Source organism: Panulirus ornatus, chromosome 23, assembly GCF_036320965.1.
Source record: "Panulirus ornatus isolate Po-2019 chromosome 23, ASM3632096v1, whole genome shotgun sequence".
Taxonomy (NCBI): domain Eukaryota; kingdom Metazoa; phylum Arthropoda; class Malacostraca; order Decapoda; family Palinuridae; genus Panulirus; species Panulirus ornatus.
Window position 1 is genome coordinate 22,932,714 of NC_092246.1, and position 27,719 is coordinate 22,960,432.

The window sequence follows — 27,719 nt, forward strand, 5'->3', positions numbered from 1 at the left end:
ACCCGCCCACCATCATCACTGACACACCTTCAAGGTCAGAAGTAAAACATAACATCGCTTGATGTGATGGTTTATTGAACGTAATATAAAAACTTGACACAAGAGAAGGTATTACAATGACATAAATATTGAAAATAAAAACTAGTTTGTCTGCGTCTAACTTCGTGAGAAAAATTGTAACCATTCTTTACCTTCTCTTCGGGAAAAAAAAATTATATCATTTCCACAAAATTGCATAAAACATGGATTCAAGGGGATTAAGGGCATTAGTTTTGATCCAAGTTTAATCAGAACAAATTCACACTGATGAAGTACCCAAAACCTGTACAGCGCTGACCATAAGTCTTATAAGTATTATTATAAGTCTTAGAAACCCTTTATGTATATTTTGTAAGCTACTTAACCTTACTGAAAATTGGAACATTTACTCACTACATTTAGCACCTCACATACAGACACACATTCGTGTATACACGTATTCGTGTATACACGTATTTTGTACGCACAGCATACGCTCACACATGTGAAAGTCACTTTTCAAAATCAATTTCCACATTGTGCAACTTTTCATATTTACGAAAAATTCACTTTTTTTCGGAAAACAAATGTACATTGATATGACTATAGTTCTACATTCACATATATGTATAGCTTTAAGTAACTTTAGGAAATGACAGATAGTCGAATGTATACGTATATATTTACACACACACACATACTCACAATGTATATATATATATATATATATATATATATATATATATATATATATATATATATATATATATATATATATATATATATATATATATATATTCATATATATTCATATATACAACCCGCATTTGGTGTTTGTAGGACGTTAAACAATACCTGAAGCATTTTCTGCAGTTCTCTGCTTCGTCTTTCCTCCAACATTCATGTGTACGTCCCTCACACCCCCCCCCCCCCCTTTCCCTTCCCTTGTGACCTCAATTGCTTGTTTTCCAGTGTTTTCCTCCAGTCTGACATACGCAATTTTATCAACATTTTCGGTATTGGCGTCTCCGACACACATGCACATTTTTGCAAATTGTTGCATTTCCATTTATAATTTTTTTTTCTCCTGATCATTTTTTCGACTCACAGGTTGAGGGCGTCTACCGTGTACATTGGCATCGGCCACACTCACAACCAGAGTCTGTTCCTCAGTTTACTATCATCCTCCAATCCTTTATCACTTCATTTATGTCTATATTTCACAATCGTCACGTCCAACTCTCTTGCTGGACTTTCTCTTCATCGTGAAGAACATCGGACCGTCTGTCTGCCATTCCCTCCACCATGTGGTTCATCAGTGCTCTTATTTTCCTCTTATTTTCCTCTAGTTGCTCCACGTCAACACCATTTTCTTTCATTCCTTGTCACGTCCTCACCAGCACTCGCCTCCTCCTCAGACCAGGGTTCCCACACTCTCTCCAGGTCCTTCAAATTCTTCTTTTCATTCGTCTGTGAATCTTTAACTTCATCATTATTTACCCCTTTATGATTCCCCAGTCCTCTCCTCCACCTTCTGTAGCTCCCCCATATTTATAGTGTCTTCTCTGCAGTTGCTGCATCATCATTTCCTCTTATACTTGTCCCCGGGAGGCACCCTTGACGCCACCCTGACGAAGTTGGGCAAGATAGCCACCAGGATGTACGTGACGGAGGCATTCAGGGTGAACTCGGCCACGTACCAGGCAGCCATCTGGGGCGAGAGGGACTTGTGCACCCAGACCCCAACCTGGCTGGTGAACAAACTTAAGATGACGAGGGAGACGACCATCTTGTAGGTGAACCTGTGGAAGGAAGTGAGGGCTTAGTGGAGGGAGAGAGAGAGAGAGAGAGAGAGAGAGAGAGAGAGAGAGAGAGAGAGAGAGAGAGAGAGAGAGAGAGAGAGAGAGAGGCATGAGAAGGAATAGTAGAGACAATGAAACTTACATTAACAGAGAAACCAGACTGAGAAAGACAGAGACGTCAAGGAATAACTGACGTAAATAGAAGCAGAAGAGGAGAGAGAGAGGGCTGATGACTAGGGAGGAGGGAGTTACTGAGGGAAGGAAGAGGGAGAAAATGGTTGGGTTGGGACGCATTAAAGAGATGGAAGTCAAGCGTGGAGCAGAGGCAGGGGATCTCGAGCAGGCGAGAGAGATGAGGGAAGGAACAGAGGAGAGATAGCTGGTGAAAGGGAGCAGTGAACAGCAGAGGAGGGAACTAGACAAGGATCACGGAAAATATAGGAATTAAGAAGATATTTAACGATAAGAACGGACGACTCACAGCTCAGAAGGAATACCCACACCACCCTCCACACACACACATCCACCCCACCCTCCACACACACCCACACATCCACCCCACCATCCACACACACCCACACATCCACCTCACCCTCCACACACACCCACACATCCACCCCACCCTCCACACACACCCACACATCCACCCCACCATCCACACACACCCACACATCCACCCCACCATCCACACACACCCACACATCCACCCCACCATCCACAGCGCAGCTCACCTGGTGCGGTCCGTCTTCCTGAACATGGCTGACGAGAGGCCGAGACCAAGGCCCAGCGAGACCCCACAATACCTCGAGAAAGAGTAGAAGGGCGTGGAGTCGATGTGGATGTAGTTACGTCGGATACACCACTTGAAGGCCTTCTCCAGCGACCACAACACGTTACCACCCATGGCTCTGTGGGTGTGCACACGAGACGTTACTCCTGGGAGACGACAGAAGATGGGGAACGGCAGGAGATAGAAAAGAGGAAGATGGAAATAAAGAAAACGGGTATAGATGATGGCGATGATGATGATGATGATGATGATGATGATGATGATGGTGACGATGATGATGATGATGATGATGATTAGGTTACCAGGTAATGATGGTTGAAGGCCTGGACACGTACTGTCTGACATCATCATGTTCTGGGCTCAGCATCACCAGAGGGGTGTGAGGGAGGCAGTGGCCACACTGCCTCACTCACACTTATATCATCTGTTTTCGAGTTCATTACTGGATGAGAGAGCCAGTGTGAAAAGTGTGACTAGGGTTGACCCGGGTTGACGCAGAGACGCCTGACCTTTGACCTGTTATGTTTCAGTTAACTGAATGAAAGAAGAGTAAAGAGAGGTGAGAGGTGCTCACTTCTGCAGTGGGTGGGAGAGCAAGGGAGAGTAGTGTGGAAAGTAGGTTACTATGGGAGAGTACTGTGGGTGAGTATCTCACAAGTGGACAGTCATTATTCTGGAACATTAAGAGGAAGGAAGTTTGTGAGGGTGAGTTAGGTATGGTGAAGAGGTCAGTCCCAGTGGGAGTCATGACCTGTGATCAGTGGGAGCCATGATCTCTCCTCCGTGGGAGTCATGATCTCTCCTCAGTGGGAGCCATGATCTCTCCTCAGTGGGAGTCATGATCTCTCCTCAGTGGGAGTCATGGTCTCTCCTCAGTGGGAGTCATGATCTCTCCTCAGTGGGAGCCATGATCTCTCCTCAGTGGGAGCCATGATCTCTCCTCAGTGGGAGGCATGATCTCTCTTCCAAACTGAAAAAAAAAAACGAAAGATATTGCACGTCTCCCATCCTCCCCCACCCCTCACCTCACTCTCCCAGCCAGCCTCCCTCCCTCCCTCATGATCAATATGTTCAGGTGTTCACGCCACAAGAGCCGAGCCATTTATAATTCGTCCTTCTACATAATGTAACACTTGGATGATCGAAGCTTCTGACTCTCGCAAAAAAGAAAAATACGTTCAGTGTCGACATTGAAGCCACTCAGGCCTACAAGGTAGGCAGGGCCAGTGTGCGGGTTCACAGCGTAGAAAAGAGCACCAAGCCGTAGGCCGAGCCGCTGTATAGGCCTATAGCGAAGGCAGGAGGGCTGAGGTACAAGCTGGGCCTGATGGCCACCCTGCTGGGGAGGTAGTGGGTGCCGCCCGGGCCAAGCTTTAAGCTGAAGCTTTGGTACTAGCCTCTCCTGCCTCACCCACCCCCCGAGTACACTGAGGCTGCTAATGGCTCCATTAAGTTGTTTTCCTTCTGGCTGTAGTCCCCCCCACCTCGAAATCCTCTGATAACCCATAATATCAAATGCAACGACACAACACCACCACAACACACGAATCCTGCGACACCTTTCACGAAGTAATGACGTTGGTGTTGCGCGCCACAATCACTGTTTTACATGGCAAGAATTCGGGTAATCTGGTCGCGCCAGAACGTTCCATTAAGACCTAATTAGAAAGGTTAATGCGCGGATATGATGGTGATTATCAGAGGTGAGCTGCAAGCTGTTGGGAAGCCCAGGTTGAAGGTACAACTCAATCTTCATCAGCGACCAAACAACTTAAGACCACGATGTACAACACCGTTTTCTTTGAAATAGGGATACTTGGAGTAAACCTCCCTGATGATATATATATATATATATATGGGGGAGAAAGAATACTTCCCACGCATTCCCTGCGTGTCGTAGAAGGCGACTAAAAGGGAAGGGAGCGGGCGGCTGGAAATCCTCCCCTCTCGTTTTTTTTTTTTTTTTCCAAAAGAAGGAACAGAGAAGGGGACCAGGTGAGGATATTCCCTCAAAGGTCCAGTCCTCTGTTCTTAGCGCTACCTCGCTAATGCGGGAAATGGCGAATAGTATGAAAGAAAGAAAATATATATATATATATATATATATATATATATATATATATATATATATATATATATATATATATATATATATATATATATATCCTAGCCCAAGCCAGATACCCATTTTATAGACCAGTCGCAAGTGTAAGATGAGCAGCTGGGCTGACTGTGTACCTGCCGCCAGGACCATGATTGGAGCCAAGGCGATCGACCCCGGGCGGTCCGTGAATGCGTCATGGTCAGCAACACCAACCGTTACACCACTCAGGGGCTGGCCAGGGAATTGAAGAAGACAACCTCGTCCGAGTTACGTACACACGTCTTAATCATCAGTTGTACTGAGGTATCATACGTTCATCAGGCTACTACGTCATCATACGATCATCAGACTACGACGTCATCACACGATCATCAGACTACGACGTCATCACACGATCATCAGGCTACTACGTCATCATACGATCATCAGGCTACGACGTCATCACACGATCATCAGACTACGACGTCATCACACGATCATCAGGCTACGACGTCATCATACGATCATCAGACTACGACGTCATCACACGATCATCAGGCTACGACGTCATCATACGATCATCAGACTACGACGTCATCACACGATCATCAGACTACGACGTCATCACACGATCATCAGGCTACGACGTCATCACACGATCATCAGACTACGACGTCATCACACGATCATCAGGCTACGACGTCATCACACGATCATCAGGCTACGACGTCATCACACGATCATCAGACTACGACGTCATCACACGATCATCAGGCTACGACGTCATCACACGATCATCAGGCTACGACGTCATCACACGATCATCAGGCTACGACGTCATCACACGATCATCAGGCTACGACGTCATCACACGATCATCAGACTACGACGTCATCACACGATCATCAGGCTACGACGTCATCACACGATCATCAGGCTACGACGTCATCACACGATCATCAGGCTACGACGTCATCACACGATCATCAGGCTACGACGTCATCACACGATCATCAGACTACGACGTCATCACACGATCAGACTACGACGTCATCACACGATCATCAGGCTACGACGTCATCACACGATCAGACTACGACGTCATCACACGATCATCATACTACAACGTCATCACACGATCATCAGACTACAACGTCATCACACGATCATCAGACTACGACGTCATCACACGATCATCAGGCTACGACGTCATCACACCATCATCAGGCTACGACGTCATCACACCATCATCAGGCTACGACGTCATCACACCATCATCAGGCTACGACGTCATCACACGATCATCAGACTACGACGTCATCACACGATCATCAGGCTACGACGTCATCACACGATCATCAGGCTACGACGTCATCACACGATCATCAGACTACGACGTCATCACACGATCAGACTACGACGTCATCACACGATCATCAGGCTACGACGTCATCACACGATCATCAGACTACGACGTCAACACACGATCAGGCAGCGAGAGCGTCTTCACGGTTCTTGCCCCCAGGTGACTCAGGAGAAAGGCATCACAAGAGGCAACAGAATGACGTTTGATACCCAAACATGCCTCAGTATAACGACCCAGGATACTGAGACACTGCCGGAATATCCACGTTCCTTACCAGAAAAGATCGGAACATAAAGACTTGTGAAATCGAAATATTCTGCATCAGTAATAATGTGCGATACCTAGATATTCTCCCTGGCATGATGACATGATGATACCCAATTATTTCCTAGGATGCAGACGTGGGATACCTTAAATGTAAGCAAAAATGGTAGATTGCGAGAAGCCAAGAATATCCACGATACAAATTGTTGAGAGAGAAAGCGCAATACTTTGAGTCGGGTTCCAACAGTGCATCAGTATTAGGCTTGGATCCGTTGCCGGTGGAAAGAGCATCACCGATGATTCTATTCCTGGCGGCTATAAATGGTAGAGTGTCGAGTATATCCGCTCCGAATTCAAAATCATTTACTATTTGAACTCCCGTCTGATACGAGCTTACACAGGGAGATCCGATGCCTTTCCGGGCCACGCTCTGTTCATAATACCGTGTATTTTCGGGTTGTTGACACCTGTTTCCCGAAATCTAACCCAGGATTGGGATCAGATACGACATGATTCTTAATCTGATTCGCCCCTGACCCACCTGTTTCCATCATTGTTTGTGCAGTTATTTATCCCACCTCCTCCGTTGCCCATCATGATAAATTGATCTAACTTAACCTACGCTAAAATCAAAGCAGTCTAACCTAAGTAACTTTAGCTAAACTGAAACCTGACTTTACCGAACTTGACCTCCGCCTATGCTAATTCACCCTATCCTAACTTAACCTATCTTGATCTAACTGATCCCAAAACCTAACCTAACCTAACCTAACCTAACCTAGGGATAATCTTACCTAACTTAACTTACTTCCCTACACTGTTTGTTAAGAGAGATCATCTGTAGGTTTATAAATAAACAGAGAATGTAACATTAACTTGATGAGGCTTAGCGAGGCTTGAAGATTGGGTCTTGTCCTTACTTGAAGGAGAAGTAGGTCCCGAGGACGGTAGTGAGGATGGTGGCCGTGAGGGCCAGGTATTGCCGCCGGGTAAGTACATGCAGTATGGGCCTCCGGGACACCACCATGGCGATCATCAGGCCTGGAAGATAGGGAAAACGTCACTCAAGACACAGATGTTTTATCACAGATGTTCTTACTGTCTTTATACCCACTTGGACAGCGTCAGCTCCTTTCTCTTAACCTTCTGCCGCTTTCTCTTGTACACCTCCCACTCAGACGCACCTTTTCCTTGCAGATACCTTGTATCATCCTGTACATGTAAACACATACAGAATCTCTGACAGATATCCATCTCTATGCATTCCTTTATATCCCCATCACATCTACATTTTCACGCGGATTCCAGGAGTGTGGAAAAGGTTCCAGAAAAAATGATACCTTTATGTGTCTCATTCGACTATATATGTATATATATATATATATATATATATATATATATATATATATATATATATATATATATATATATATATATATATGTTTGTATGTATGTATGGGGGTAAGTCAATAAAGGTAACTTACCTAGCAGTGCTCCGGCGATGCACTGGTGAGGGAAGTGGGCGGAGATGTAGACTCTGGCCAGGATGACTAAAGTCATCCAGGTCGCATACGCCATCCACATGACCCGGCACGACCACACCCGCTGCCCCTCGCTGCCGGTCAGAGGTCAGAGGTCAGCCAGAGCCGGGAGGTGGCAACGAAAGAGAAGGGATCATTCTCACAAAAGAGAGAAAGAGACGAAAAAACTGAGAGCATTGAGACAGAAAGACAGAACAGAACGCTGACTGAACGAAGTGTTAGACTGAATTGATGATAATAGTAATGATAATATTATTGATAATATTATTGCTATTATTATAGCCTTCAAGATCTGTCTTTGCCTCCTAGAACTCTCTCCGACGCCAGGACCTGCCTCAGACTTATATATCCCAGGATGAAGAATGCAACTAGAAAACCTTTCTTCCTCCAGTACAACAATAATGTTCGGGTTAGAAAGATGTGGAATGTCTTGTGTTAACCTTCATGCCTCAAGTGGCCTCAACAAGTTTTGTTAGTAACAAAAAGTAAGAGAAGGTTTTGAAGGATTTTTTTTCAGGTACTTTTAAACATGAATGGCCACCTTCTGGTTTAATATCTTAAAGTTATAGTAATGTCTATATCTATCGAACTAGAGAGGAGAGACATCCGCCCGCTCTCCACGGAGAGAGAGAGAGAGAGAGAGAGAGAGAGAGAGAGAGAGAGAGAGAGAGAGAGAGAGAGAGAGAGAGAGAGGGTCATACGCAGTCATACCTTCCCTTTACAAGCATTTCATCTTAAGTACCCAAAGTTCACAACAATTGTCCACGCAACACAGTCTTTCCACACACACACACACACACACACACACACACACACACACACACACACACACACACACACAACACAAATCTGGAAAAAAAGAATTCCATGAAAATACTTTTTTAAGCTTCAGTAATTAAAAAGAAATCGTAACCTCATTTTATTAACAATATTCAAAAGTTCAGTCGGGAAATAGAAATTTTTTAAGCTCATCAACTGGGAAAAATAAATCCACATTGGTTGGGATTTCATGTGGATTACTCTCGACTATTTGCTTTAAGCTGGGATTTAACGCTGATTGATCATAAAAAACGGAGATTTACTGATGCTAATACTTTTTGGATTATGTTTGTTGTTAGAGTAGATAACAAGGTATTTAGCATGTTTACTGGGATGGGATTATTCTAACTATGTCGTAACAATTATGGATTTATTCGCAGGAATGTGTAAGATATACATATTCATTTCCTCTTATGTTGTTCAAGAATTTAATCTTACTAACAAATTCCTGCATAAATTCCTTTCGTAATATATTCTTCATGTATGAGAAATATCTTTATATATTTCACAGTGAAATAGATTGGAATCCAGTCTGATATTTTTGTTACATACGGAGTTTTTTCTTGTTTATATATAAGATGTATTTCTGTTCGTGAGCAGAGCAGGTGGTCCACACGTACAGGGGTGTATCCGCCCAGGGACTGCTCACACACCCCAGGTGGCTTGCCCTCAGCCTCTACTGACCACAGTGGTAGCCCCTCGCATCACCTCTCCTCACTCTTTCCCCTCCGTACGGCGCAGTGTTGCCTCACCCTCTCTGTTCTCTAGGTATCATTTTGGCCGTTGTTCTCATGGCCTGTCGTCTGCTTCTGTCCCCGCCGTCTGGGTCTGGACCCATGACACGCGTCTGGCTGCTGCTTCCCACGACTTGTGTGTGGAGACTAGTCACTTGAGGCTGGGTTGTTATGATGCCTCGCTCCCTAGGGCTGGTGAGGTGGGGAATTGTCTTCCTTCGTCTGTCTGTCCCTCTTCTTGCAGCCTTTCTTCCCAGAAGGCTCAGCCCTACACCCGCTGACAAGGTCATACACAGTTTACATGTTCTTGTTTTTTTACCCAAGATGACCTTGATTTGGGGCATGTTACTTGCCTATGCCATCATGGTCACTATATATATATATATATATATATATATATATATATATATATATATATATATATATATATATATATATATATATATATATATATATATATATATATGTATATATATATATATATAGGCCCTCAGCTGCAGCTTTACTGAGCCAGGTCTTAGACAACAACCCCCGGCTATAATGAGGCACCACATCTACTGTTCAACTTTAAACCAAACATCCTTAAGCTTGCCATATACGGACCGGGGGAGGCCGTGCACACTGCCGGGGCCAAGGTTCATATCCCTTCCCTACGCTGAAGCAGATCTCACAGAACCCGATACCCAGGTGAACCCAAGCTATCCCAGGTTCTCGGACCGGTTGAACCCTCCTCTGCCCCTGTTATGAAGGAGAACCCGAACCCTTGGTGTCAAGGATTCAACCCTCACTCCGAGGGACATGAACCCATGTAATGATGTAGAACTTAACCTCTGCTGTAGAGAGCTTGAGCTGCAGTTAGGAAAAACTTGATCCCCTGTTACAAAAGAAAACTTGAATCTCTTTTATGAAACAGTTGAACTCCAGACATAAAGGAGAACTTCAGCTCCTGTATGAATCTGAAGCCCAGTTATGAATTACTTAAAACTTATTATTGTCTGTAAGGCAGACGAATCCAAGCCGTCTGACGAGGATTTGGAAGAAATCTACATTACCTGTGGAGCAAAGTTCTACCAAGTGTCGTAAAAACCTAACCTTACCTGAGTTGTTTGGTGCTACAAGGCTAGCAGAGAGTCTTGCAGTACCTGAGGAGTGAGGCATAGCAGGGATGAGCAGTTACCTGAGGAGTGAGGCATAGCAAGGATGAGCAGTTACCTGAGGAGTGAGGCATAGCAAGGTTGAGCAGTTACCTGAGGAGTGAGGCATAGCAAGGTTGAGCAGTTACCTGAGGAGTGAGGTTTTTTTGAGGACCATGTTGTTGAAGGTGGAGACGAGGACGTAGAACATGGCAGCGTTGAGCTTGGCGTGTCCTGAGGGCATGCCTGGTCCAGTCTCGCAGGTCCTGGGGTATTGCTGCAGTTCCGGGAGCTCCCGGTCTAGGTACAGCTTGGTCTCATGTACCCACCAGTAGGGGCGGTCCCCAGCCATAAGCCTGACAGAGCATAAGGGAGGTTAGGGAGGACCCTCTCACTTCCCTCCCTGGATATACTCGACCCTTTCTTTTCGTCCCTGTAGGAAGGCAAGAGATGAGACGAACCCTCTTGCTTCCCTCCCTTACCCTCCCTCCCTCCCTCCCACTCCCTCCCACTCCCTCCCTCTCTCTCTCTAATAGCCTCTCCCACCAGAGGGCTGGTACAGCTTCCTTGCCTTTAAAGGTCTGATGAATGTGGTGTTGTGAGAGTAAAGAGGTGATGCTGTGAGAGTAGACAGACGGTGTGAGAGTACCTCTCTCTTTTTCTCTCCCTGGAAGTGGTATATCGTTCTCTGGCTAAAGCTAACAGAAAAAGCACCAAAAAGTAATTATAAGTATCTGTTTTCTTCATCTGTACTGAAAGGAAGCGATTGGATACACCCAGACCATCTGCTATACAAACGCACTCACGTATGGCCTTACACTCACTACTACATTCAAGATCTTCCTGATGCACATGGAGAGATAACCTGATAAGAAACGGAAGGAAAGATAAGAGAATGAATTTCAGATTTACGTGGGAATAAAACCTGTCAGATAGCTTAATTCATATTTATGTTTCACTTCTATTTAGGGCTTATGATTGTATCTTTATGTATAACTGTTATCAGTCGTATTATATTAGATCAAATATTTTATCAACATTATGATATACTAATGATATACATTATCATATACATTATACATTATTCATTACATTAAATTAGAATAGTTTATGTTAGATTGCATTAGGTTACACTAGATTACATTCTGTAAGGTAGGAGTGATGATTCTTGTTTGTTTATGATATTTTTTTTCTGATGTCTTTGTTTACAAACAACTTGATGTCTCCTTAAAGTAACTTGGTTGATTACCAGTCTTCTTCCTCGTACTAGAACAGTGTTGTCATAAGTACCAGTACATGGTCTTCACTAGTATCAGACAGGGTCGTCACTAGTACACAGGGTCGTAACTAGTACACAGGGTCGTCACTAGCACCAGTACTAGCCCATGCTACAAGGGTTATTATTCCATGACATCATCCTAGGCGAGGCAGTGGGCCCGTCCGGCCGGGATGATGACACGGCCGGATGATATCAGCCGGGGACCTTTAAAGAGAGGAGGGGGAGGGGATGGAACACCACCTCACACCCGTAGGACGCCCCATCCCCACTGGGGGGGCCGGTGCTGCCGGATTTCCCCTGAGAATCCTTTGTGGGGCCCCGGGCCTGCCCTGCCTTCCTCCTCCCTGCTGGCCTGCTTGTGCCACACGGCCTCCTCCCTGCCCGTGGTCAGGCAAGCATCAGGGAAGGACCTGCGGAGCTGGACTCCTGCCCGGCTGAGGCGTTATTACCAGAGTCAAAATCTCACTTTATTCTAATTCTAAATCAAGTGACTCTAATCTAGATTCTGTTATAGACTTAGAATCTATTTTTCCCCTGTATGAGGATCAACAGAAGCGTCTTAAAGAGTTATGTTCCTTTCTGAAGTCTTCTACATCTTGGGTCTTCAGGGTGTTATTATCATAGTGGTTCCAATACTAGGACACCCTGCTAGAGGTCGTCAGTTCACCAGTACACCCTGATAGAGGTCGTCAGGGTCGTCGTCTGACCAGTACGACCTGCCAAAGATCGTCAGGAACAATCGTTATCACGATCCAAACAGAATATGGCATTTCATCTGCTCTACCTGACCGACCGCACTCACAACATCACACTTCTCACGATATAATTCACATATTTGCTTGAAGTCAGAGAGAAAGAAGTGTGGGCTCATGAGAGAGAGAGAGAGAGAGAGAGAGAGAGAGAGAGAGAGAGAGAGAGAGAGAGAGAGAGAGAGAATCATGAAAACGAGTCTAAAAGGAATTCAGTGGTATTTTTTTTTTTTTCCATGTCACTCACACGGAAGAGGGACACCACAAAGCAACAGTATTTCTGACAGGAGTCAGGAATTTTATTCACCTGAAATTTCCTTCTTTCACTTCCTTCATGACCACAGACTGCAAGAGAACACCAGCTTCCAGTGCATTAGGAAGATGCATGAGCCAGATCACCCAGACGTAACCCTGAGTTAACAAAGACATTGTGACGGAAACAGGCCGATAATCAACATGCAGGCAGAAGTGAATGGACCCAGTTGTAACCTCCTTCAGTGTGTGTGTGTGTGTGTGTGTATTTTGACTGGAAGTGTTCAATCACATGGATGGATAAGGATGCGTGCATTTTCAAAGGATCTGCACATATGAGTGGTTCTTCATGCTCATATAGTCAAGAAAATATGTGTACACTTACACGTGAATGTAGGTTATATGTGTACGAGTGTGTGTGTGTGTGTGTGTGTGAGCCAACAGGTGGGTCGCTGGGGAGTTCACTCGTCAGCAAAGTTTGGCTGGCATTGTTCCAGGCCGCTGCCTCGCCAACACTCAGCCTTATACTTCTCCCCCAAGATACAGCCCAGGAGATACTTAGCTGACATATGTAGGCCAAGTTATGTGTGCGAGTCTCCAGCTAAAATCTTGCAAGGGTGTTTAACATAAAAGCTAAAGCCTCTCAGCGTACCTGGTGTAAAAGCTAAAACTCTTTACACCAACAAGCTATGGGCGAGAGGTAGTCCAGTTAGCACATTAACGTAGAAACTACAACCTGACCCACCAGGTCAAAGGCCAGGCCATCATACCCAAAGGTCGTGCCGTCCTACTTAAAGGTCGTTCCGTCGTGCTGAAGGAGATACAAGTCGTACTTCAAGGATGACAATATGGCTAAGGACCTACCATTTGAGGATCATGTTGGACCATTCACAGAAGATAATGGACCACATCAGTTTGATGCCCACCCCAGCGTGGAGCGCCACCACCAGCGGAAAGTAGAAGGTGAAGGCCAGACCAGGATCTCCCACGTCTGACACTTGCATGAAGAATAATCCACGATCTGGCAACCTGAGGGAGGAGGCGTCACATGAGAATGATAAGAGTTTCTCTTCTTGTTTAATATTTTTCTGTCAGCAATGTTTCGCCGTTGATGTTACACGAATATATATTATTTAATGTATAGTTACCCACAAATCAGTTTCTGTGGAAGAGTCCTGGTGTTACCCAGGACTTTTCAAAAGGCTCCTGCAGCCCGAGACTACGCTATTCCAACAGCAGGGAAATGTAGACTCCTTCAGAGCGAAAAGTTCTTTGACGAGACTGTACTCCCAGTGACGCAGCCTTACCAAAGGTGACTTGTCACTCCAGGCGTAACCTCGAGCAGGCAGAGTCCAGTGAGACTTACATATATATATATATATATATATATATATATATATATATATATATATATATATATATATATATATATATGATTCGGCAGTGAGACGTGACAAAAGACGTTTTCCTGGGGATATGTTTCTTAGTTTATCATAAGTTTGATAAAGCAAAATGATACAAGTTTCAATAAATACATATTTGCAAGTTTGGTCATCACATAAAGCGAGAGCGCCTGGCCCGATAATTAAAGGGCCCCGCGACACTGGAACCAGCCCGGCTTTGTTTTTAAGACCTCGTCGTCGCCAGGGTATATCTAAAGTGTTCGCGTCAAACCAGGAGCGTTGAACAAAGCCCATTCAACTTTATACTTTTCTTTACGTGAAATTTATGATGGGAATGTTGAATAGGATATTTCATCGCGAGGAAAATATTAAAGAGAAAACATTATGAAAATATACTGGGGGAACTACGTGAAGTAATTGTAATGACGGATTTGGTTGGTTTAATGACAGTCGCGTTGTGTTTCCTTCTCTTACTTACTGCCAACACGAGAGAAAAAATGAATTATCTCTGAATGAAGAGAAATGAGTAATTTCGCTAGTAATTATATTTTTTGAATGTGTTAGCATATGTTTTGAGGTGTGGATAACTACCTATTTGTACTGAAATGTGAGAGATTATTGCTCTCGTGGGTGCCCATGGCTCGTGTGTGTGTGTGTGTGTGTGTGTGTGTGTGTGTGTGTTGGTGGATATAGATATTTTATCTCCCCATCTGTCAAGATCAGAAATGAACGAAAAGTCATTTCATCTTACGATACAAAAATCCCTACAATTAGGCATGATGGCAGAGATAGATTGTATACCTTGATAACATATTGTCAACATAATGGCACATATAACCGCAACATAACATTGATATCGGGTAATGGGAGAGGAAGGTGGACCAGCAGGACAGGGTCCGAGGGGTGAATGGCTTGGATGATGGTACACTTAACTGTCACTCTCCCAGCTCTCACCTCCTCTCCCAGGGACTAGGGAGGGAGGGTGTCACTCTCCCAGCCCTGACTCCGCCTCACAGCTCTCACACTGTCTCCTAGGGAGCAGAGATCGAGAGTTCTGGTCTGTGAGTCTCTCACATCACACTCATAGATCTCATCACTAGATGAAAGTCTGGGGTACTCTCTCTCTCTCTCTCTCTCTCTCTCTCTCTCTCTCTCTCTCTCTCTCTCTCTCTCTCTCTCTCCGTTGACAACACCTCATTTCGCCCACTGATCTTCAGTTTACTTTCAACATTTGTTTTATTTACTTCGTTATCAAGTACTGTCATTCGTGGTGAGATTTCCTGTCCGTCATAATGTCATGTGTAATGGTTGATTGCTCCTACCCCACCCCGACACTCCTGCCGTCTTCGCTGTTCGATATCAAGAAGGAAAAATCCAATTAAAATTTTTGTTTGAAAAAAATAATGACACTTCAATACCACTGTCACTTGCAAGAGGGGTACAGTGCATGAAAAGATACACAGCAAGTAGCACACACACACACACACACACACACACACACCGTCCCCTGGCCTCCCAGCGTGGGATGTTTCCACTTATTTTTCAAGATCTCATGACTGTCTGTCATTCTATGTAAATAACCAATGCTCACAAAACTAAAAACAAGGTCTGCCGATTTCGATTATATGATATAAACAAATCTTGGCCTCCCAAGTTTGAAGTAAAGTTACGTAATGGACTTACTGAGTGAACTAAGAGAACATGAATAAAGATAATTAATCCATACTAAAATATAAATACTTTTGCCAAGAACTTTCCCTGTTCATGAAAGACGTAGGGAAAGAGTCAGGCAGTAACTATATACCTCCCCCCCCCCCACGACCAATACTTTTAGTAAGAATTACATTATGGAAACCAAAACTTTCATGAGAAGTTACTCCCTTAATAACTTTGCCTGAGTTTAAAATATTAAGTTATTGAATGCCCAGGGTTTATTTCCTCGTTTGAATAAAGACATTAAAGTTATTAAGAAAACAGCTTCCGAATAATTTTGTAAAGATGTACTCCCTCAAGCTCCTCCTACAGATGTAAACAAACAACAGCAGTCATGAATTCTACTTTCAGTAAGTCAGTCACAACGTCAGACGTTATTCGTTTCACTTACGATGGAACTCAATATCCTCCTCCTCCCGCTTCACGTGGTTTGTATACATGAATGTTAAACCAAGCGTGTTCTCAATATTTCTCACTCTTTACGCGACTTATTTGAATAAAGTATTCCTTCATTAATCCTGGTTTGTGTGTAGTAGTAGTAGTGGTGGTGGTGTTGGTGTAGTGGTGGTGGTGTTGGTGTAGTGGTGGTGGTGTTGGTGTAGTGGTGGAGGTGATGGTCATGTTGGTGTATGGTGATGGGAGTGATCGTGGCGAATGTAGTTAAGCTCGTGATTAAAAGATATTCCTGCCTGGTGGTGATACTGCTGTGGTTCTGTGGTGTGGTTAGGGGAAGGAGACAAGGCACCACGAGGAGAGAAATTTCATTATGAATCTCCCACCAACACTGTGGGTGCTGCAGCCTTCCCGTGCAGCACGTCAAGTGGGCATACGTCTTAGTATAGAATTATTTCTGTCGGTCAGGAGACTTCTCCATCATTCATTAACTGCCGGTGATTTAACATAATACCGGAAAATGTATGATGAATGTATATAAAAAGCAATATCGCAAGGGAACCTTGAGATCTCAAGGGACAAATTAAATTTTCCCGAACCAGAAGGACATACAGATCTAAGATTAAAAGCTAAGTTTTGAGGAAGTTGAATTTCATAAAAATAGATATTTGATGAAGGTTTATTAAGGACAGAATGAAGAGACTCTCGTCTTTATCGAGATTCTCAGTTATAAAAGGATACTATTTCCACACTCTCGGAACCCCATCTCTTTAGACTGTTGTCATAAAACTATTCAGAATTTTTTTATGTCCACATTCACAGCAACGCGTCATCACCCACTCCCATAATGCGACAACCACAACTCAACACATCTCTAGTCATCAGTGTGTCGACTGCCATTCACACGTCACAATATACCTGTTTCCTGTGCAAGGTATTCCTCATAACAATGTTGGTGTGGTAACGAGGCTGGCGCTTCATAATTGACCAATCAAGTGGTCTTTGATGCCCAGATTATTAACTCCTGAGAAACGTCGGACAGAATTACCGAGTCCCGTTAGTCATTATTCCATTTCTTTCCTCCTCTGCCTCCCCCACTTTACCCTTCGTCTTTGTTTTATTCCTGTAATACTTCAGTTTCCATTTCCTCAGTGTGGTCTTTAACAATGTCAGACACTCCTCTGCTCTTTACACATTTATTCCTTTGCTCTGCTTTCATCACCCAGCTTACCCTGTACCTTCCTCTGATAACTTACACTGGTGCAACTTGACACCAAAACAGCTTAAGTTTGGCTGCATAACACCCTAAAACAACACTATAGATAAAGCCACATAACTTCATTAAGTTGCAAGTTAGCAAATTAACTTATTGGTTTTACTTACAGAGTCTGGAGCTGGACGATGAACTCAGTTCCCCAGTAGTGGTAAGACTCCACGAAGTTGTTCATCTTGGCCTGTGGGATAGAACGTGTGCTGAGAACACTTGACAGGTGAGTAGAACATGTGCTGAAACATTTGACCATTGTGTGGAACATGTGCTGATAACTTTTGACCAGTGGGTAGAACATGTGCAGAAAACACTTGACAGGTGGGTAGAACATGTGCTGAGAACACGACAGGTGGGTAGAGCATGTGCTGAGAACAGGACAGATGGGTAGAACATGTGCTGAGAACACGACATGTGGGTAGAACATATTCTGAGAACACTTGACGGGTGGGGAGAAGAGCACTTAATAGATTGGGATAGGAACGCGACAAGTGTGGAGGGAGACACTTAATAACAGTTGATGACCATTGGTCCGTAGTAACGATAACAATACTTAAGGAAACATTCAAGCAGAGATAACATAAGGGAGACATGACGTAGAGGTAACATGAGGGAAGCATGGCAAAGATAACGAGGGAGACATGACGTATAGATAACATGAGGGAGACGACGTCCTTAGCGAGCACGTCTGTGGTAACGATTCTCACAGACGAGAGACGCCTCGTGTGTGTGTCTGTCTGTTGTGCTGGTGAAGCTATTCTGGTAAGGGTGGCCGATTGACCCAGCCTCACCACAGCAGCCAATCACGACGATACAAGTTATAATCTCGTTTAAAAGTTTGGTCCCCAGTAGTGAGATGCTCTGGGAGGTTGAGGTTACAAAGACTTTCTAGGGTTAGAGGTTACAGAGGTTCTTGGGTTTGAGGTTACTGAGACTTTTTCTAGGATTTGGCTCCTTTTCGTACTTTTAGAATGTATGATAATACAGGAGGAGGAAATTTACCTTCCCTCCTCCCCCTCGTCCCTCTTACTCGCTTTCTACGACACCTCATGAGTAAGTGTAGCCTCATGAGTTCCATCCTTGGCACTCAGTGTTGATCTGAACCTTGAGTGAGACATGTTAACGGTAATATCATATATTGATGACATGGCTTACCATGCCTCGAGTCTTGCTACACAGAAAGCGGTAAAGAATTCGTCTTGCGAGCAATAAACAGCATACAAAGTCGTCATGCAGTGTCATGCAACAAGTCCTTTGACCAAGTGGAGGGAACACATAACATCTGAATATTCATTGTCCTTCATGCACGTCGGGTGTCGTGAATGAGGTTATTCAAGAGAGTGAATGAGTCGTATTCACAGTCTTGATTACGGGGAGAGGATGCCGCATAATGTGTCTCTCTCTCTGAGGGAACACACAGGTTCTGGTGGTTTTTAAAGAGAGTTGCACAATGCAATCTGTACTACCACACCGTCCAAGCTCCCCACACACTCCTACACCCGCTCCTTGCCTGTCGTTGCCACACATTCATATCCTCCCACTCCTGTCAGTAACGCACTCTCCAATATCACTTTCTCTCACCATCACAGAATCTGTGGTATTGATTCGATGAGACAAACAGACGACTAGATACTTACTAGATATTTACGACGGGATTTTGCCAGATGACGTGGCTAGCGCGTGGTGTTCACCGCAGGAGAATCTTGGGTTAGGGAAAGCGAGTCGTGTGAGGAGGTGGGTGTTGTCAAGCGTTGTGCGCCAGATGGAGAGATTCTTTGTTTGTGAAGTGAATGGCAGCAGCGCACGTGTGGGTGAGGCAGGGAGATTGGACAGACACCAGAGGAGTAGAGAGGAAGAGAGAGGAGCTAATAAGAAAGAGAGACAGAGAGCGAGTACAGTATCAGGACGAGACATTTGAGAGACTGGAGACGCTTCGCTGCCGGCCACTGACCTCGCTGATAAGGAGGTAAAGCTATGATAAGATGTGCTCTTAACTCATAACCTGTTTACTACATCCCTAGAGATATTATCTCTCCTTATGTTTACTTTTATAATGTTTTTTCTTAAGGGAGTTACGAACTTTTGTCCTCAGCTTCTACTGAGGTTCACTACCCCATAGTAGCAGTGACAGATGGTATGTTGTCGTCAGTGTTGACCAGTGATCTGCCTCCGTCAGGCGTAGACAGGTAACACAACGTCCAGTTGCTCTTTGGTGTTGGTGTGTTGGGGTTCATAGGTGCGTGTGATTACTATATGTGTGTTGCGGGAAGAGAGTTTTACGCTCGTGTTGCCCCTTCTCTTACCCTTGTGTAGATAAATATTTTTGTATGTGTGCACCAACACACACACACACAAACACCCACACACACACACACACACACACACACACACACCGTATGCCAGGTATCCATGTGTGTGTGTGTGTGTGTGTGTGTGTGTGTGTGTGTGTGTGTGTGTGTGTGTGCTGGCTTTATTTTTAGGATGTCTTGTTTACCTTTGGCAAGAGAATGAGCAGTATATTTCATTACTCACAGGACAGTAACATTAATCATATTCTACACATAATGTTATCTTTTTCTACCAATATACGATCGTCCGTAGTTAACATTACCGTCCGTTGTTAACACGATCGTCTGTAGTTAACATTACCGTCCGTTGTTAACATTACCGTCCGCAGGTAACACGATTGTCCGTAGTTAACACGATCGTCTGTAGTTAACACGATCGTCCGTAGTTAACACGATTGTCCGTGGTCAGCACGATCGTCCGTACTTACATCCTGACACGAGTGGACGAATAACAGATGAACATAAACAGTGCCTGACCGTTGCTGGGGAAGTAGTGTTCCTTTATTACCCTCGTTTGTCTGGATGAAAGATGAGACAGGTGACGATCGAGGATAATGAAGGTGTGAGAGGAGAGTAGAGATGGTGATGGAAGGAGAGTAGACATGGTGATGGAAGGAGAGTAGACATGGTGATGGAAGGAGAGTAGACATGGTGATGGAAGGAGAGTAGACATGGTGATGGAAGGAGAGTAGACATAGTGGTGGAAGGAGAGTAGACATGGTGATGGAAGGAGAGTAGACATGGTGATGGAAGGTGAGTAGACATGGTGATGGAAGGAGAGTAGACATGGTGATGGAAGGAGAGTAGACATGGTGGTGGAAGGAGAGTAGACATGGTTATGGAAGGAGAGCAGACATGGTGATGGAAGGAGAGTAGACATGGTGATGGAAGGTGAGTAGACATGGTGATGGAAGGAGAGTAGACATGGTGGTGGAAGGAGAGTAGACATGGTGATGGAAGGAGAGCAGGCATGGTGATGGAAGGAGAGTAGACATGGTTATGGAAGGAGAGCAGACATGGTGATGGAAGGAGAGCAGACATGGTGATGGAAGGTGAGTAGACATGGTGATGGAAGGAGAGTAGACATGGTGATGGAAGGAGAGTAGACATGGTGATGGAAGGAGAGGACGACGTGTTGTGTTCTGTGTCATTAGTCAGGTGAGGACTGCTGTCTCGGGTGTGCAGGCCTCTGGGGATGTCACAGTACCCCTCTCCCGTAAGGGGAAACGGGGAGAGCAGGGGAGAAAATGAATACAGAGGTGAAAGATCGCGTCATCTACACAGACTATCGTTTCACAAGACCTACTCTATCCCTCCATCTCTCCCTCCCTCCCTCTCCTCCTTTCAAAACATGGCCCCATGAGGTATGGAGGCCTCCTCACATGGCCTCACCCTTACAGAACACCCCAGCTGATCACTGACCCCATGGAGCGTAACCGCACAGGTTACAACTACCCAACATGCAACCATCGAACGTGACACAACCTCACAGAACACAACCCATAACCTCCAAGAGTCATTACATGACCCACGGGGGGGTTGTAAACTGCACGGGACACACCGTGAAATATACAGTTGGCAGAATCCCAAGCGGGGATGACCTCGAGAGTTCATTACTCCCACAAGATGTGACCTTCACAAGTCGTGTTCCAGCGAAGGTTGTACCTCTTCCAGGGGCGCAAGCCCACAAGGACAGACCCATTAACGTGCTTGTCGGAGCCAGCAACTAGAGAGGACCCGGGATTTCGGGATAATCAATGCAATAGCTCCGTATAAAGCTGAGCTCCGTCATGTTCACGACCCCAGGCGCCTCCCGTCGGGGCTCAACACCCACTGGCGGGTCTTTCTCGTGGCACTCACTGTCTCCTGACGGAGGCGTGTGAGGGATGGTGAAAACCTGAAAACCGTTAACGTTATTGAAGGCGTTTTGGGCGAAGTCGATGGTGATGGAGGCGAAACGTGAGGATATACGGCAGTTGGTGAGGAAGAGACGTGGAAACCTTGTCCTGTACTGAGGGAGGAAGCACAAGCAAACCTACTTGGGGGACGCCGGCATTGGTGCTGAAGAACGATGTGAGGGAGAGATAACCACTCACTATTCAGGAAATTTGTCTCTTAATGAATCTATAATGGAAGTGTTCCTGGACTCACTACTGTTACAGATGCTTGGTTAATATGGTCAACTTTTCCAGACTGCTGCAGGTGAGGTCTGGCAGGAGAGACGCGCTACGCCACAGGTATGTTAGCAAGGTTTAAAAGCGAGTATGATGGAATTAGTGTGAGGAAGAAATTGGATTAGTAGGATTAAGTATGATTAAGGCATTTTGTGTGTGACGTTGTCTGTGTTTCATTGTAAGTAATGACCTTGTCCCACCGTACGGGGCGGCAGGTCTACGCTCGCGGGGCCTCATCACTGCAACTTTCCCAGTCGTACACATTTTCAAACTTGTGTATGTTGTCAACATTCACGGTTCATCATGGCGTTCATCCGCTGCTCGTAAACTGTAAAAGTCATTTTTTTTTCCATCTTATCGAACATGTTTCCTGCTCGACTTCATGTTGTGGCCTCAGGGTTTTGTGATATGACGTCTTTATAACACCTGTCGACATCATCAGACTGGATTACAAACTTGAAGGTTGTGTTCAGCTCACCTCTTACTCTTCTCTCTGCCATGGTGGGCAAATTGATGACGTGTTAGTGTATGAGTGTGTGTGTGTGTGTGTGTGTGTGTGTGTGTGTGTACAGGAGAACCAAAGCCAACCTGGTAGTAGAAGCAGCTGGGAAGTGTGTGCCACTATGTGGTGAGCCTGCCTGCCCGGCTCGCCACGAGAGCTACACACGTCATCAGCAACACCAGACAGGTTCAGTAGCGGGACGGACGACCACGAGTCGTGGCTGTGGCGCACAGATGACTCAGGTGGATGCGAGAACTCGAGACCGGGAGCCAGGTCGTGGAAGCATTAACGATGTTGTTACGTAGTTACTAACCACAGCCAGGCTTATGGGCTCAGTGTCTCGCTGGGCCAGGGATGATGTACATGATAGTCTTGTGTGTATTGATCATATGCGTTAGTCATCGAGGGACCAGTGGTTATCGCTCAAGTCCAGCTCATAAAATGTCGTCATTGACACGGCGTCCTGTGCCTTCCACCCTCCCTCCCACCCAGACTTGCGTCATGTGTCAACACTGGTCACGTGATGGCCACCATCTGTTGCTGGCGATGCTGGGGCGTCACAACCGGGATGACCCGAGGACGACCCCCTCCCGGTGCTGGCCTCTGCCCAGGAGAGAGACAGACAGATGTGGGAGGACAGACAGATAGATGGGTAGGCAGACAGATAGATGGGTAGGCAGACAGATAGATGGGTAGGCAGACAGATATATGGGTAGACGGACAAGATAACAAAGACACATGTATACATGTAGAGGCAGGTAAGCTGTGCGGGTAGCCTAAAATGTAAACTTGTCGATGAGGTTAAAGCTGCCGTGATCAGCTGCCTGGCGGTCTGGTGCCCCGTGATCAGCTGCTGCTCAGCTGATCACCACCTGGACGGCACAGCTGATCACCTGGACGGAACAGCTGATCACCACCTGGAGGGAACAGCTGGTACCGCGGGATGTGCTAGTCCGCGAAGGAGGATTTTCCTCGACTTTATGAGTGTGTAGACCAGCCTATGCCCATTGACACACATTTTCTCACCATACTTACTCCCCGTTTCCTGCTCTTCCAAGGTAGCGCCAGGAACAGACGAATCAAGGGCCTCATTTATTCACAGCCACAGCCCGCTATCCACAACCAGGCCCCACACACCTCTCTGGTTTCCTCATCGACCGCCTCATATGCAGTGGTCCAACTATTTGATAGCATGTCGCCTCCTCCCGTATACCACATCATTCCATTTGGCTTTATCCCGCGCACGCCTCTCACCGTCCTGCATGTCCAGGCCTCGGTGACTGAAAGCATCCTTCACTCCTTCCTTCCTTCTCCATCTAGGTCATTCACTCCATACTGCTGCTTCCTCCATTTCTGGCACGTATATTCTCATGGTGAGTCTTCCCGCTCATCCTCTCCATACATCTAAATCATATGTACGTCCATACATGTTCTGATGCACATACACATACTTAAGCGCACACATACATGTATACATAGATATGTATCTTAATACATATATGTAGGTATAAGTATATAGATTTCATACATACATAAACAATGGTATATGTCTACAAATGTATATATATATATATATATATATATATATATATATATATATATATATATATATATATATATATATATATATATATATATATATACACGTGTATGAAATGTATTTATACAGCCCCCTGCATAACGAACTATTGTATTAACACAGTTGACCAACTCCCAGTCAAGTGTCAATACAGTGCTAAGATATTACAGTTGTTGGTCGCGCTTACAAAAAATGGAACGCCGAATAACAGCTCATAAACCCACAGTAAAAACGCCCGTATCGATTTTAATCCCATCTGAGCCCGAGTCACAAATACTTTCACCAGGGGTGTCCTGCAATATTACACATCGCAAGCGTTTTTGTTGCGTTATTACCATTTTTGTGTGCGTGTGTGTATTCGTTGGTTCTTTGTTTGTTTGTGTGTTTGTTTAATGGTATATATAGTACAGGCTTTGATGTTGTGTGTAGCCACAAAGATATGGTTAGATCCAACCGTTTTAGCACGACAGCCCGACCCTTGAGCTCGACGGCCCGACCCTTGAGCACGACGGCCCGACCCTTGAGCACGACGGCCCGACCCTTGAGCTCGACGGCCCGACCCTTGAGCACGACGGCCCGACCCTTGAGCTCGACGGCCCGACCCTTGAGCACGACGGCCCGACCCTTGAGCACGACGGTACGACCCTTGAGCACTACGGTACGACCCTTGAGCACGACGGCCCGACCCTTGAGCACGACGGCACGACCCTTGAGCACGACGGTACGACCCTTGAGCACGACGGTACGACCCTTGAGCACGACGGTACGACCCATGGGTATGAGAGCCTTTCCGTTGAAGGTCAGGTCAAAGATAAAGTCATTACACACAAGACTTGTTTACTGATGCTCAAGGGTTTGTCAATATTAGCGTGTTACCCGTGCATGTAGGGGGCAGCTGGCACCCCCACGTAACCAGGAGCGAGAAGTTTGTTCAAGTGAACGTATCGCGAAACTCATCAGCAGCAGCAGAGACGCTCACACGTCGAGACTATGATGTGTCCTCAAGCTTCATCCATTTTGTATCTCGTATGACCCTCTAACCTTGAGACTATACTCTCTCTCTCTCTCTCTCTCTCTCTCTCTCTCTCTCTCTCTCTCTCTCTCTCTCTCTCTCTCTCTCTCTCTCTATCTATCTATCTATCTATCTATCTATCTCTATCTATCTATCCATCTATCTATCTATCCATGTTGGTGAAGAGTCATTAAAAGGGAAAGTGATGAAGGCATTGTAATTATTACTTGGTTTGTTTATGTAGTAAATGTTTTTAATGAGGATCATGACCCCCCCCTCCCCCCACCTTCATGATAGAGTAACTTCAGAATTTTGTGACATAAACAGAGAACCAAAATTCCTACGACTCGGTTCAGATTACCTTTACCTCGGCTCAAAATAACTTCACCGTGTCTCAGGTTACCTTACTTCGTCTAGGATGATTTCCTTTACTACTATAAGTTTTCGAGATATCTTTACTAACTCGTAAAGATATCCCTCTGTCTTATCTTTCTCCCGTGCAGCGAGTGGGACCATATCGGGAGATGGAGGTTTCTGTGTTATCTTTGCGAGTTGGTGGTGTTACTGGGTCACTATGAACAGTCGCGGATCAAAACCCTGCGGTACTTCCCAAATCCTGAAGTCTCTATACACGAGACTGAATGTTCGGTACAGCTTCGCTCTGGTGTGTCCCGTCACTCGCCTGGTCGAAGCTGTACCGAACTCTGTCAGAGACGAGAGGGTTGAGTATGGCGAGACGTGTGTTGGATTTGCTCTTTTTTCTAACTCATTTGTGAGGACGTCGTTGTGAGATCCGCCACCCAGCACGGCTCTGACCACAACTGTGAACTGAATGTTCGTTCAACAGGTAAATTCATCCCGTTCCCTGCTGTGCTGGCGTGGGTAACCGATCCTTGACGGTATGTCCTGGTGAATTCTGACGTCCAGTCAGTTACCGGCAGGGAAGACCGGCGGTATTTCGAGGTCGAACACGTAGCCTCGACGAGATTCGGTCGTGGTCAGACATTAATCTTCAAGTGCTGTAGATAAACTCAGAGGTCAAACCCTTTCATGTTAAGTGCCGATGAGAGTTGAAGGTCACGTCTATACAATCAGATGCGGGCAATATCTTCAGGTCAGACCCTCAGCGTCGAGTACCGTGATACCGGGACGTCATAACCCTAAACACGAGCTGACGACCCTGACCCCATCTGTAGGGAGCCTCACAACGCTACACGTAACCACCTGCTCATGTAGGTCGTCCACCGCAAGATTCCCGACACCAAAACCTCGACAATCTTGAAGGCAAAATAAAGGTGACATGTTCGTCTATGAAACTGGAACGGAAGGTGTTGGTGTCCCTCCGTCCACAAGAGACCGACAGTGAGGGAGCTTGATGACGGGGATGTCCTACCTGTAGTGTGAATTAGAGTGTAGTGTGACAGCCATGTAGCGGCGTGTTGCATGTAATGTGTCTGCAGGTAGTACTCACCAGCATAATCAGAAGCAAGCTTAGGAACGCAAGCTGCTTATTCGTACAGCACGGGGACACATTGCTACACACGTGGGGTCCCCATGACTTACGTCCTCATGTCTGTCTGTTTGTGCGGCCTTAATTCGTCCTCACGACATCACCGATGTCACAGTTGATGTCAGCAAGTTGAGGATGTACTCTGATGTCCCAGGCGGAGTATTGCCTATAGAGTCAAGAGGTCAAACCTCGAAGTCACAAAGTGAATCATTTTGCTTGTTATGGTAAGCACCTTGACTGAGATCAGTGAAACCCATAACAGCGGGATCCTGTGATTCACTGGTTCATTTCAGGGTTCAGTAGTTTACTGGTTCATGTCAGGGTTCAGTGGTTTACTGGTTCATGTCAGGGTTCAGTGGTTTACTGGTTCATGTCAGGATCCAGTGGTTCACTGATTCATATCAGGTTTCAGTGGTTCACTGGATAAGCACAGTTGGCAGGTCACTACGTGGAACGATCGTGTACTTTCATGTCATCAGCAGAATCTGTGTCAGCGACATTGGCTTCGTGTTCCACTCAAACCAAACGTCACCAGCGGACGACGATCCTTGATGCCATCAACACAGCTTTCATTGTTGACTTCAGACCTTTGAGCTCACCGGTACGACCCTTGACAACGACCTTAACATCTTAAGATGGTCTCATGTCATAAATTTACTGACGTGAACCTGTGGTGGCTGAGTGCCAAGTCTGTAGGCCAGGACTTCCACACGACTGAGTGCATAAGGACGCAGATCTGCTCGTCTGAGGTGAAGGGAATTGAAGTCTCAGGAAAAGAAATGGAAACTGGTAGGAATGGGTGTGGATGTGTGGTGGGATTGGCCCTAGGCTGAGATGAAAATGGTTCTCGGAGAGCCAGGTGGAAATTGCGGGTGTCGAGGATAAGGGGCAAATTGTTCTCACCTGTGTGACTGCCTGCTGGTGCCTCCTGCGGTGCCTCCTCCTCCCACCACTTCACGTAAACAACTGCTCAATGAGACCTGATAAT

The 27,719-nt window shown here is 45.5% G+C and overlaps 1 protein-coding gene across 2 annotated transcripts; it reads right to left on the reverse strand.

Moving 5' to 3' along the window:
* Positions 1-54: 54 nt before the first annotated feature.
* On the reverse strand, positions 55-27,719 carry LOC139756919 (glucose-6-phosphatase catalytic subunit 1-like). Of its 2 annotated transcripts, none has more exons than XM_071676844.1 (8): positions 27,635-27,719; positions 17,723-17,793; positions 13,695-13,859; positions 10,700-10,906; positions 7,808-7,938; positions 7,244-7,364; positions 2,552-2,728; positions 55-1,820 (listed from the first exon to the last, which is right to left on the reverse strand). In XM_071676844.1, the coding sequence occupies exons 2-8, from the start codon at positions 17,785-17,787 to the stop codon at positions 1,601-1,603; spliced, it is 1,086 nt and encodes a 361-aa protein (XP_071532945.1). In that variant the 5' UTR covers positions 17,788-17,793; positions 27,635-27,719; the 3' UTR covers positions 55-1,600. The 2 variants fall into 2 exon arrangements, with proteins under 2 accessions (XP_071532945.1, XP_071532946.1); XM_071676845.1 differs by lacking the exon at positions 27,635-27,719 and adding an exon at positions 19,244-19,511.